Source organism: Phyllostomus hastatus, unplaced genomic scaffold, assembly GCF_019186645.2.
Source record: "Phyllostomus hastatus isolate PE091 unplaced genomic scaffold, TTU_PhHast_1.1 phas_contig_210, whole genome shotgun sequence".
NCBI lineage: Eukaryota > Metazoa > Chordata > Mammalia > Chiroptera > Phyllostomidae > Phyllostomus > Phyllostomus hastatus.
In genome coordinates this window covers 5,618,639-5,631,569 of record NW_025333737.1, presented here as the reverse complement: position 1 = coordinate 5,631,569, position 12,931 = coordinate 5,618,639, and the positions used below count along the sequence as shown (strand labels likewise).

At 33.6% G+C, this 12,931-nt stretch overlaps 1 protein-coding gene across 3 annotated transcripts in view; it reads right to left on the bottom strand.

The window, feature by feature from the left end:
- The window catches only part of SUZ12 (SUZ12 polycomb repressive complex 2 subunit), a 41,658-nt gene that overhangs the window by 12,779 nt on the left and 15,948 nt on the right, over positions 1-12,931 (bottom strand). For all 3 annotated transcript variants that reach the window (XM_045837055.1, XM_045837056.1, XM_045837057.1), the window contains 4 exons: positions 11,189-11,238; positions 6,798-6,883; positions 4,744-4,975; positions 3,412-3,505 (listed from right to left, as the gene is read on the bottom strand). In XM_045837055.1, the coding sequence (XP_045693011.1) occupies positions 3,412-3,505; positions 4,744-4,975; positions 6,798-6,883; positions 11,189-11,238 (462 nt within the window). The remainder of the gene's footprint in view (positions 1-3,411; positions 3,506-4,743; positions 4,976-6,797; positions 6,884-11,188; positions 11,239-12,931) is intronic.

Here is a 12,931-nt window from a genome sequence, read left to right as displayed (position 1 = left end):
TGACTCTTAACACAATGATTGAGACTTAAGAATTTATGTCCTCATGCTGTACTACTTGAATTTATACTACTCCAATAGTCTATCAGAAAAGCTGTTTTAACTTAGTATTTAAAAAAGCTAATTTTATTTACATAGGTAATACATTCATATAATTCTGAATTGTAAAGGAGCTTCCCTCATGCATCTATATAATATTCTATTTTATGGTTGCATATTTGATAGGTTCAATCGAATTTACCCTCCTACCTGTAATGTATGAGGAGGCCCTTTTTCCCCAAAGCCTGATCAATAGTGCTTTATCAAGTTTTTTTGATCTCTGCCAAACTGGTAAGTGAAAAAAAATGACATCTCAGTGTACTTTTATATACAGATGTCTTATCTCTTAATTGTTTAAGAACCATAATAGTTTCTTTCTTTGTAAACATTTTTATTGTATCTCTGGCTCATTTTTCTAAGGGGCTGTGGTATTTTTCTTTTTACTTAGTATGATCTTTTTATATTATAGGAACAAGATATCCAACTACATTATTAGTTAAAATTAATTTTTCAGACCTGTCATTCTTGACTTGGTTTATTTGTTTTCAGAAATTTTTTATTTTGTTCAATATTTCATACCTTTTCTACATAGCTTTTGAGTTTTAGTTATTCTTTAAGGAGACTTTAATTTCTCTGAGATTAAGAATTTTTACACACCTAACTCCTCAGATCTTTGCTTGCAAATACCACATTTTGCCATGTATAATGTGCATTTTGCCCAAATTTTTGAGGGAAAAATAAGGATGCACATTATACATGGATAACACTAATTCCATATCTACATAAATGTTTTTAATTCCTTTATTTATGCTTATAGATTAAAAGTGTAACTCTGGAAAGCAATGATATCCGTACGCAAAATAATATCCTGAAATATGATAATCAGTTTTGTTTCTAAATATTAATAAAAAAACTGAATTAAAAAATTTAAAGATTCCCCCCTGAAAGTGTGGGCCAAAAACATGGGTGTACATTATACTCTGGAGTGCATTATACACGGTAAAATACAGTACTTTCTTCTACTAAAAAGAGCCAAGATTCCTTGAAGAAATGCCCAATTTCAGAACAGAGGTAGAAAAAGGGGAACGTAAACCTGGGATATTTTACTATTCCAGAAAATAAGGATAAATAAATAAATACATAAGTCAAAAAAATATAAGGAGCCTGCTCAGAGGGGCTTCTCCTGATCAAATTTAGGACAATTTTAGCATTAAAATGAATAACTACACGAATACATTAAAAGAGATTGAATAAAAATGGAATTTGTTATTTTTTTTTAAAGTTAAGGGAAGGAATGCTCTTCTTTACAGGAAACTACCAATAAACATGGAAGAAATGATAGAAGTTACCAACTAATAACGCAAGAATCCTCAATGGATGCCAAACTGCTGGGGAAAGGGCAGCTTTGGGAAAGGGAGTGAAAAGGACATTTACCCAGTTTCATATATTACCATAGAGATTACACATTAATTAACTAAAGGGAAAAGGTGTACTGTTACAATGGACAAATATGGTGATACCACCTTAACCAAATGATCAAATATTGTGTCTGTGATGTGCAAAGGACACATAATTATTTAGTTCCTGCCCAAAATGTTTATCTAATTTGAATCTATTTATTAAGGAACCAACCACAAGAGCCCAAATTGAGACATTCTGCAAGCCTATACTTTAAAACAACAACAAAAAAAACTGGACAACCATTCCAAATTCAAGGAGACTAATAGATATGGCATATGACAAGTGGCTACAGATCATAGTTCTCAATGCAGGTGTAAGGGAGAAAGAGCTACAAAGGACATTACTGGGGTCAATTGGGAAGATAGTTTTATATTATGTTAAATTCCCTTAACATTATAGGTGTATTGTGGTTATGGAGGTCAATATTCTTGTTCTTAGGAGACACATCCTTAAATATTTAGGGGGAATGAAGTAAGAGTGTCATAATCAAACTTTCAAATGGTTCATCACAAAAACAAAATACACACTCACAAATAAAGTTAAATGTGGTAAAATGTTAACGGATGAAACTATATGAAGGGTATATAGGCATTAGTTACCTATATTGTTCAACTTTTTTATAGGTTTGGAGTTTCCAAAAGAAGTTGGGGGAAAATGCTCCCATGGTTTTTCTTGGTACATTTGATCATTAAATAAAAAGGAGTATTTCCCATACATAAGGAATGTGTTCATATATGTGTAAAGTATAATATATGTTAAGCATATGTTAATATCATGTGTAAGGTAATATATATGTACAGAATTTAAAAAAGAACACAACATAGCTCCCCATGCTGCCTAAGAAATAACATTTACCAACATCAATGAAGCCCAGTACACCATATCCTCACTGCTTCTCAGACATAACTGCTATCTCCTACTATATATATGTTTGTTTTCCATAAATTTTGATCCACATTCAAATTTCTGATTTTAAAAAGACACTATACTTGTTCTGCCAGTAGTAATATTAAGAAACATATTCTAAGACAATTTGGTAGAAAAAATCAATGGGTTTATTACTAATCATCTTTGCCTTCCCATAAAAAGCCAATACCTTTCTTTATGTGGTGGCTAGTAAATGATATTAAAGAAACACTCTCATACAAGAGTGCAAGGAATGTACTAGTGCTACACTCGGCTCTTTCTCCTCTACACGACAGTGAACTGCATGAACTACCAGTGAGCAGCCTGGGACAAGAAAAAAGTCATGTCAAAGTTTCACCTGTCAAAGAATGCTGCATTTGCCTCCTATATCTTCTTTTACTGGCACTAAGATGCTTCATTTTCAAATGAAAACTGCCAAGATGATTATAAAACCAAGTGTCCTTTGCTACTGTGCTAAATGCCCATGGAGAACCATACAATGATTACATACAATTTTCTTTCTAATTTTAGTAAATACGTAATCTCAAAACAGGGCTCACTTCATTCGTTCATATATTACCTTCTCTCAGAGATTTTTCCCTATAAAATACCCATCTATTCTTTTTCTTTTCCTTCAAAGCACTCATCACTAAGGGATATCAGTTAATCTAATTTTTTAGAGGAGTGATGTATGTTTCTTCCACTAAAGTTAAGCTCCACGAATGCAAAGATTTTGTTGTTTTTTCACTAGAACAGTGTCTGGCAAGGAGGAGACACTCAAAAAACACCTGCCAAATTAATAATCTTAACTGAACCATTCAAATAGTTCCTCACTTGTGTTTATTGCTTTCTTTGTAATAAAGAAAAAAGTATTAGCATTTTTTAATTTTTTCAGTCATAAGACTAAAGAGGAACAAAGGCAAAGAAATACCACCACCATTACATTCTGCTTCATAATAAAAAGATATCTAGAACCTTATGGGAGCTTCACTCGTCCATCAGCATTACCTGTTTTTATCAAATACTGTCATTTGTGCAACAAATGTCTTTTCCCCATCTTCACGATTTCGTTTTCTTCTAGCTGGAAGTTCTTCATTGACATCTGAATTTGACAAACATTTCTCATGAATCAAATATTCAAACAAAATGTCCTATTTATGATATGTGATCCCTTAACATATTACATTTATTCCAAATTACACTTAAATTGCAATTTACTATCCAGATTTGCACTCTTTATATTGTTTTTGCGGTATGTCTGTCCTTACTTTTTTACATTCCTAGACAATAACTCCACATTTGTGCAAATGTTGTTTTCTGTTCAGCATGATTTTGCTAGGCAAGGAGAAAAACAATTGTCCTTATTCATGATTACTTTTCAAGAACTTCAAAGGATACTTCAAGACTCAAAGGTGCTTCTCCACTGAACTTCACCTATACCTCTATTAGATCACTCATCATTTTGCTGCAAATATGCCTGGCCCTTGAACAACACTGGTTTGAACTGCACAGGTACACTTATACACCCTGTGCAGTTCAAACCCATCAAGTGTATTTTCAATCTGCACTCAGGAATCTGTAGATGCAGAAAGCCAACTTGAGTTACACACAAATTTTCAACTGCGGGGGTGGGTGAGGTGAGGGTGGGTTGGTGCTTATTTGTATTTGTCTATATCCATAATCTAGGTTGTGAACCGTTGCTGGATAAAACTGAATGTTTTAATCATTTTTGTATCCCCTGCACCTATATGTTGGTTGAATGATTACCTCAAAGGTGGATTCAGAACTACTGGGGTACACATAACAACTAAATATAATAAAGTATCAATTGTACAATCTATGTGTAGAATGTGAGGACATATTGGTCTTCATAAATTCTTTTGACTGTTCTGTATGTAATTTTCCACAATAAAATGTTGGGGGGGCAAATTTATTATTTGCTGAGACACTGATTTGAAATACTAGTCTTTTCCATCAATTTTTTTACTGTATGAAATATGTTTCATCATCTATTAGTGAGATATGTTCCATTATGTAATAATGAGAGCTTTATAAATTAAATATTTAGTACAGCGTGACAGCCAAGAGTCCAACAGTCAGGCAATCTACCATAAAATTATCTCATTATACTATCAGAGATTTGCAAATAAAAGTCATGCTATTAGAATACATGCAATTTATTTTTCCCTTGGAATAGTAGTCTTAAATTATTACATTAACTCAAAAAGAAAAAATACAAAATTATGAATACTATGAAGATATACTAGGTCAATAACTTTCATGAACCACCTTAAGCTCCAATGACAAAATCTAGTAAAATTATTAAAATTAAAAAATTACCAATATTCTCATTGGTTTCTCCATTAATCATTCCATTAAACTCTCTCCTTCCCGGACGAGTCACTCTAAATAGCAATGAGTAAGACTTCACCATATGGCTGTTACTAGGTTCAAATTCATTACTGGAAACTGCAAGGGATGGGAAATTTCCAGGTTTTGTTTGATTGAGGTCAGGATTCAAAGGCACCTGCTTTTTACCTGTAGGAACTTGCCTTATTGGACAACTTACATCCTGCAAAAGTAAAGATTATTAAATTATATTTATACATATACAATATATATAAGAATTACAACAAAACTTATAATCACAGTTATAGGAAACATGGTATAGGCCAAGATTACCAAAGGATATGCTAAAATTCTAACCATAGTTATGAAAATTGTGATGAAGCAAAAAGAAAATTTGGAAAAATTGTATCCTAAGTACAGTTTATGATGAGGACTATAAATAATCATAAATAAGGATTTCTCCAATATATTGAAAATGATGATACAATACATAGATATTTAGCTGATGATCATCTAAAAGTTTTAAATTAGAAATAGAGAATTAAAATCATGTTTAAAACATTAATACAAATGAATCTTTTAATCATATAAATTAATCTTTTCCCTTAACTTTTCTACTTAACAAAATAATTGATGAGACCATTAGAAAAGAAGAGAATTATAATCCCACACAGTAAATTCATGTATGTTTAACAGAGGCAATATTAACCATCTTATGAGGAATGTTCTGTAATTACTAACTAGAATTATGCTGAAAGAGTATAGTTCAAAAATTAGAAGATACATACATTAAGACCTTTATAACAAGAAAATATAGTACATATTTCATTATAACTTCTTTTTAAAGTAAATACATGCTTATGGTAAAAATAGAACTTTATTCCATAAGAGTATAAAATGAGATGTCTCCTCCACCCCCCAGGTCTTACACTCCAGAGATGACTGATATTACTATATCAATCTTTCCAAGAAAATGCTTATGCCTAATTTTTTTGAAACACCAAAAGGATACAACAAGTATATTCACAATTTTTTGCCTAAATAAAATTATTTATTGAAGAATATTCACATCACTGCACATCAGATGTGCAAGGGGTTAGGAGCACATGGGGAGTTGTATTCGTTAACTTCAAAGTTTTTTATATATACTTACTCTATCTCCTGTCACCTTAGTCCACTTCATACCAATGCACAGATTTTAAGCCCCTTATCACCTCACTACGATTTTAGAAGAAAATCAGCAATAGGAACTCCATACAGGTCATTCCTGATCTTAAAATACCCAAGGACTCAACCTGAGGCTACAAAAAGTATCTTTTGGCTTTCGTAGGTTGTCCAATGATTAATCATCATTACACTTGTTTCATCATCTTATAATAAAAACGTGAAGCAATGTATTAACAAGTAGATACCCAATAATGCTGGGCAACAGGATTTCCCTGAGAGTAGTTTTACAAAAAGTAATCCTTTTGCCTCGGCTGGTGTGGCTCAGTGGTTGAGTGCCAGCCTGTGAACCAAAGGGTCACTGGTTCGATTTCCAATCAGGGCACATGCCTGGGTTGTAGGCTGGGTCCCCAGTGGGGGGTGTGAGAGAAGCAACCACACACTGATGTTTCTCTCCCTCAAATCTTTCTCCTTCCCTTCCCCTCTCTTTAAAAATAAATAAAATGTTTAAAAAAGTAATCCTCTTGGAAAATTTCTCTCTTAGCCCTCACTTAATATTTCAATAGGGACAAGTAGCTAAAAAAGAAGCTAAGACACTGAAGTGGCAGGGAGGTAAATCAATTTATATCTGAAAATGCTAAAAGATAGCTTCTTTCCTTCAATGTCAGACTCCTATGGGGGAAGTTTTACACATATACCTATAGCCAGACTAGAAAAAACACGTAGATCTGGGAGGCTGGCAAAAGAGGTTATGGGTTTTATAATTCAGGCACCAACATACTTAAAAGCTTTAAAGGTTTAAAAACAAAGTATATATACATGAATATATTCAACTTAAAAAATTATTCTACTTAATCTACCAGTTGAGTTTTATATGTTACCTTTCTTTTTTTATGACAAACTTTCACAAGCAGGACTTCCAGAGTAACAGAATTTTGTTCATTTTCTGAATTTTGTGATGGCTTATCTAAATAGAAAAATCAGTATTTTAAAATGTTATCCTTTAAAATATATAAACACAATACTTATTTTCTAAGAAGCCTAGAAATTTCAAACAAAAAGACTTCCTGTAACAAAGGCTTCTCAGAAGTTTATTCATTCTTTTTCTCCAAAACCAGTTTCAAATGTACAGCAAACTCTGAAAAAGCTTTACATATAAAGTCATTTAAATAAACCTTTCACAAGAAAATTATAATTACCTTCTTATATGCTGTGATTTTCTTTTGATTCAAGTTATGGCTCAATTATTTTAATTAAACTAAAAAATTTACCAATTATTTCTGCTATAACAATAATAATAAAATAAAAACAATAATCAATAATAATAAAAACTATAATAAACTGTGTGTTGTCTGTATTTGTCCCCCCAAAAAGTAATTTCTTGACAAACACACTTAAAGTTTCTTGGTGGAAAGCAAAAATAAAAATAGTTCAGGAGAGCCCTGGCTGGCGTAGCTCAGCAGATTGAGCGCGGGCTGTAAACCAAAGTGTAGCAGGTTCGATTCCCAGTCAGGGCACATGCCTGGGTTGCAGGCCACAGCCCCCAGCAACCACACATTGATGTTTCTCTCTCTCTCTCTCTCTTTCTCCCTCCCTTACCTCTCTAAAAATGAATAAATAAAGTCTTAAAAAAAAAAAAAAAAAAAAACTTCTGTTAAAAAAATAGTTCAGGAGAGACAACCACACAAAAAATAAACATTAAATTTTTTTCCTTCTCCCCATATCTATCATTAAAACTTACTTTAAGATACATTTAAATTAGTTACTATTACACATTGCATTTTGAATGCAGAGATATTAAACTAAAAAAATCTTAGACCAGGACTCATGACCAAAAAGATTAAAATATGGATTTAAAAACTAAACGCAAGGGATTGCACAAGACTTGCAACTAGGAAGCCATGAGCAGTGGCAACTTGTCCTGGGCTAACATTTGGAACCTGTCTCCAAGGCCCCCTTTCCTCTGACTTCTCAGTGAGTGATAGCAGCCCTGCCTAGGCTCTCCTGTTGCTGTGTCTGTGCTAGGCTCTTTCTTGTCTCACTGTCCCCAGCTGTAATAAATGTACCCTCATATATAAATAATTAAAAAGTAAACATTACACAAGTTAATTTCAAAAGAAAAATAGCTATTTTTTTTTTTACCTCTCCCTGAAAGTTTCTCTAAAGCCTAAAGGGGATAGCAGAAATTAAGACATCATTTACTACCTAGAGGAATCTCTTGGTTCACCAAGTTTAAGTATTTTAATTCTAAAATACAGTCCATATCCTCTGTATCAATTAACAAATGCTTTTGCAAATTAAAGTTCCAGAGTACTTATCTATAATTTGTCTTTGAATCCCAAAACCATTAATAGTTCAAAACTTTAAATAATTATTCATTCATCAAGTTTCAGTAATATGTAGAAGTATGATAGATGAATCCATGAACATATACCGAAATAAAATAATTTTGTTCGGAGATTTTTTTTTTTAAGATTTTATTTGTTTATTTTTAGAGGGGAAGGGAGGGAGATTGACAGAGAGAGAGAGAAACATCAATGTGCGGTTGCTGGGGGTTATGGCCTGCAACCCAGGCATGTACCCTGGCTGGGAATCGAACCTGGGACACTTTGGTTCCCAGTCCACGCTCAATCCACTGAGCTATGCCAGCCAGGGCTTTGTTCGGAGATTTTAGACAATTTTTTTCTACTTAGAAAGATTCTTCTTATGCAGGGTGTGTGCATAAAATGCATCCGAATCAATCTCTTTGAAAGTAATATCCAAAAACAAAGAAAATTTTACCCTTTGCGAGAGTATGGAAGGACCTGGAGAATATTAAGCTAAGTGAAATGAGCCAATGAGAGAAAGACAAATACCATATGATTTCACTTGTATGTGGAATCGAATGAATAAACTGAACTAACAAGGAAAATGGAGAGACTCATAGATGGAGAGCAGGCTGCCAGCTAGGGTGGGGTAGAGAGGTAAGGGAGTGAAGGGATTCAGCAAAAAGGACTCATGGACACGGACAACAGTGTGGTGATTGCTGAGGGGTGGGGGGCGGTAAAAGGGTACTAAATTGTAGTGGGGAAAAAAAAAAACAAAGATTAAATTTAAAAAAAAAGTTATATTCAGATAAAAATACTTTAATATAGGAAAAATAATTCAATGCCTAAAATGCAGTAACAAAAATACTCCCTGAACATTATTCACCACAAAAACAGCACTCTAATATAATAATCTGTGTATTAATTTGAAGCAGTTTAATTAACTGCTAAACAAAAGTCTTCATTTAAAAACAAAAGAAAATAATCAGGTTTTAGACATCTTTAAAAGATTTTGTTCCTTTATTTTTAGAGAGAAGGGAAAGAAGGGAGGAAGAGAGAGGGGAACACCAATTGGTTGCCTGTTGCACATGCCCCAATCGGGGACAGGGCCCACAACCCAGGCATGTGCCCTGACTAGGAATCAAACAGGCAACTTATATACCTTGAATAGACAAGAAAGGCAGTATACCTGTTTCCTCCCAAATTCCACTAATTTGATTATAAATGGAAATTATTTTCTGGTAACAGAAGTATCAACAGAGTTTACTTTCTCATTTACTTTAGTAACATCAAGAAAAAAAGAAAATCTTCAGGTGAATTCGAGTAATTTTCGAGCTTTACACATTTTGTCATACAGACATGAAAAAAGCTCAATGAAACTATTTTCCAATTAATTTCAACTACTTAATTCAAGTAAAATTAATTGAACTACATTAACCAAATAACAATCAGTAAATATCATTCAATTAATGTCCATTACTAATTTCACTGATGAATAATTTATATGTTTTAGGTAAGCCCTTGGGAACAAAGGGCTCACAGACCTACAAAATTCAAATAATAAGTTTCTAAAGTATTAGAGTCCAGGTAACTTTAGAAGTACTACAGAAAAACAGATAATGATGAATTATTAGAAATAACGACTCCAGCCCTGGCCAAGTAACTCAGTTGTTGATTACAGCACTGTTCCCATAAGTCAAGGTTGCAAGTTCAATCTCTGGTCAGAGCACATAAGTAACCAATGAATGCATAAGTAACTGGAACAACAAGTCAATCTTTCTCCTTCTCTCTCTCTAAAATCAGTTTTAAAAAAGGACTCTACAAGATGAATGTTATACTAGCTACTAATAGAGATATGACTAGAGTTCATAATTCTTATGTAAAAAAACTTAATTATCAAACTGGTCTAAGTCACCATTTTGTTTATTAAACTCTGTTTCTTACAAAATACCAACTTGACATGTTTGTTCTAAAGGATTTTTATCCTGCCCTGGATATAGTGTGGCTCAGTGAATTCAGCACCGGCCTGGGAACCTAGAGGTTGTTGGTTTGATTCCCAGTCAGGGCACATACCTAGGTTGCAGGCCAGGCCCCCAGTAGGGGGCATGAGGCAACCACACACGGATGTTTCTCTCCCTTTCTTTCTCCCTCCCCCCTGTCTAAAAATAAATAAATAAAGTAAAAAATCTTTAAAAAAAGCAGACAGCATTGATTAACAATTTCAAAATCTATTAGAAAGTTAAAATGGATAGCAGGAAAGCAGTAAGACCAAACTATGAGCAATTTTATATATAACGTCTACCTACAATTTTTAAAAGCTTTTAAGTCAGAGTCTCTTAAAATTTATTCCTTTGGGTCCTGACCAGCATGGCACAGTTGGTTGAGTGCTGTCCTGCAAACCAAAAGGTCACAGGTTCAATTCTTGGTCAGGGTACATGCCTGGGTTGGAGGCCTGTTCCCTGGTTGGAGTGTGTGTGAGAAGCAACCAAATGATGTTGCTCTCTTGCACATCGATGTTTCTCTCCCCCTCTTTTTCCTTCCCTTCCCTTTCTCTAAAAACAAAATCTTTGAAAAAATTGTTTCTTAGACAACCTATGTTTGAGTAATCTTGGTGCTTTATTAAAATGCAGGCTCCTAAGCTACACCAAAATCCTACTAGATCTGACCCTTTGTAGGGCCCAGTTACATGAATTTTAAACAAAGCGTCAAAATATTTTTATAATCACTAACATTTGAGAACCATTACTTTTTAAAAAGTTGCAAATTACACCCTCCACAGCCCACTATGAACCACATAAAACAATAAAGGAAACTGTTGGAGAGGTGAACTAACAAGAAGTTTATCAGAATCAATATCTTGTCTATTAAATTATAATTTCATAAATTTGTACACATACAGTAATTATCTTTCCATTCACAAAGGTATTTGTTTGTTAGAATGCTAATGTTTATTTTTAAGTACATACCATTTTTGTGGAAGAAACCAGTAAAGGTAAGCTGCAGATGAGCTGACAAGCTAAACAAAACAAAATAAGACATTTTATCACTTTAATGCACTATAATAAAAACAGCCTAGACTTTAAAATATCACATTAAAATCAAAGCTACTTCAGGTAATTTATAAATATTTGGTTTTCTTATTCCTAATTCTGTTCAAGCCCACAACTCCATGTTTTCCCTACTGACATAGAAAATAGTGTCTATGCAAATTAAACAAATAAACAAAAAAAACAAACCCGTAATACAAAGAAAGAAAACACCAAAGGAGTAAGGTAGATGAAAACAGACCACCAAATGAGGGGCAGGATTAATTTATTGTGCTTTAGCATTGTACCTATAAAATGGGAACAAGTTTTCCTTTCCACCCTTCAAAAAAAAATTTGATAAAGGCTGCTGAATCTATGAAAAAGTGTCTAAATATTTGAAAGTTATGGGAATTCAACCTTCTAACAAATGATGCAGAACCCATCACTTTGTACTTCAATCAGGGGAGAAATACACAGTTACAAATTTGCTATTCATCTATAATTTACTGTTTCAACATGTTTACACTTCTATTTGTTTTGAAAATATCTGCTAACAATGAAAGAACTATTAAGATGCAATAGAACAAACAGAAACATCAACAGGCTTTTGTAGTACCTTTAAAATGCAAAATAAAGCAATCTATTTGTTGAACAGGGGCCATTTATACCTTTCCAGAACAGTTTCTTTAGTGTGGCAAGACACCAGATAGAGGGCTATATAGAACACATGTTGGGGAAAGGGAAACAGTACTGATTTCTTACATAAGAAATTTACTAGTGTAATAAATGAAAGTAAATAGTAGTTAAAGGGCAATAAGGATCCATAAAAGGTATGTTAATGTTTATAAAAATGGTGGTGACAATCTAGGCATTTTTAAAAGCAGAGGGAAAGAATTATATAAAGACACTGAGTCAAGACAGTATTAAAGAGCAAGTAATGATTAGAAATGACGTATTACGAAGAGGTTAATTTTTTAACTTTGCCTGGGACTTCTCTTTTTCTTAGATAAATAAAAGTCCAGTGAAATATTTCAACAGAAGATGTGAGGATGCCTCTATATTCTCACTGAGATAAGCTATGAAACAATGCTAATGCCCTGGCTGAGTAGCTCAGTTGGTTAGATCATCATCTATCCCCAGATGCCAAGGCTGCCTCATCATCTATCCCCAGATGCCAAGGCTGCCAGTTCTATTCACCAGTCAGGGCGCATACAAGAAGCAACCAATGAATGCATACGTAAGTGGAACAACAAATGGCTGCTTCTCTCTCTACAATCAATTAAGGGAGGGAGGGGAAAAGAATTACAGGAGAGGGGTCTCAAAGTATATTTCTAGAATAGTTCCAACAAAAGTACGCCAGGATATCATTAAAGGACAAAATGACTATGAAAGAATCCAAGCAGAGTGGAAAGCATAAATATGAGAGAAAAACTAAAAATAACAACTTGCCCTGCCTGGTGTAGCTCGGTGGATTGAGCACAGGCTGCGAACCAAAGGGTTGCCAGTTCAATTCCCAGTCAAGGCACATGCCTGGGTTGCGGACTAGGTCCCCAGTGGGGGCCATGTAAGAGTCAACCACACATTGATATTTCTCTCTCTAAAAATAAATAAAATCTTTTAAAAAAGTAACAACTTAAATAAAATAAAAGTGCAATACAATGGAATTCTTGAAAACAGGTCCCT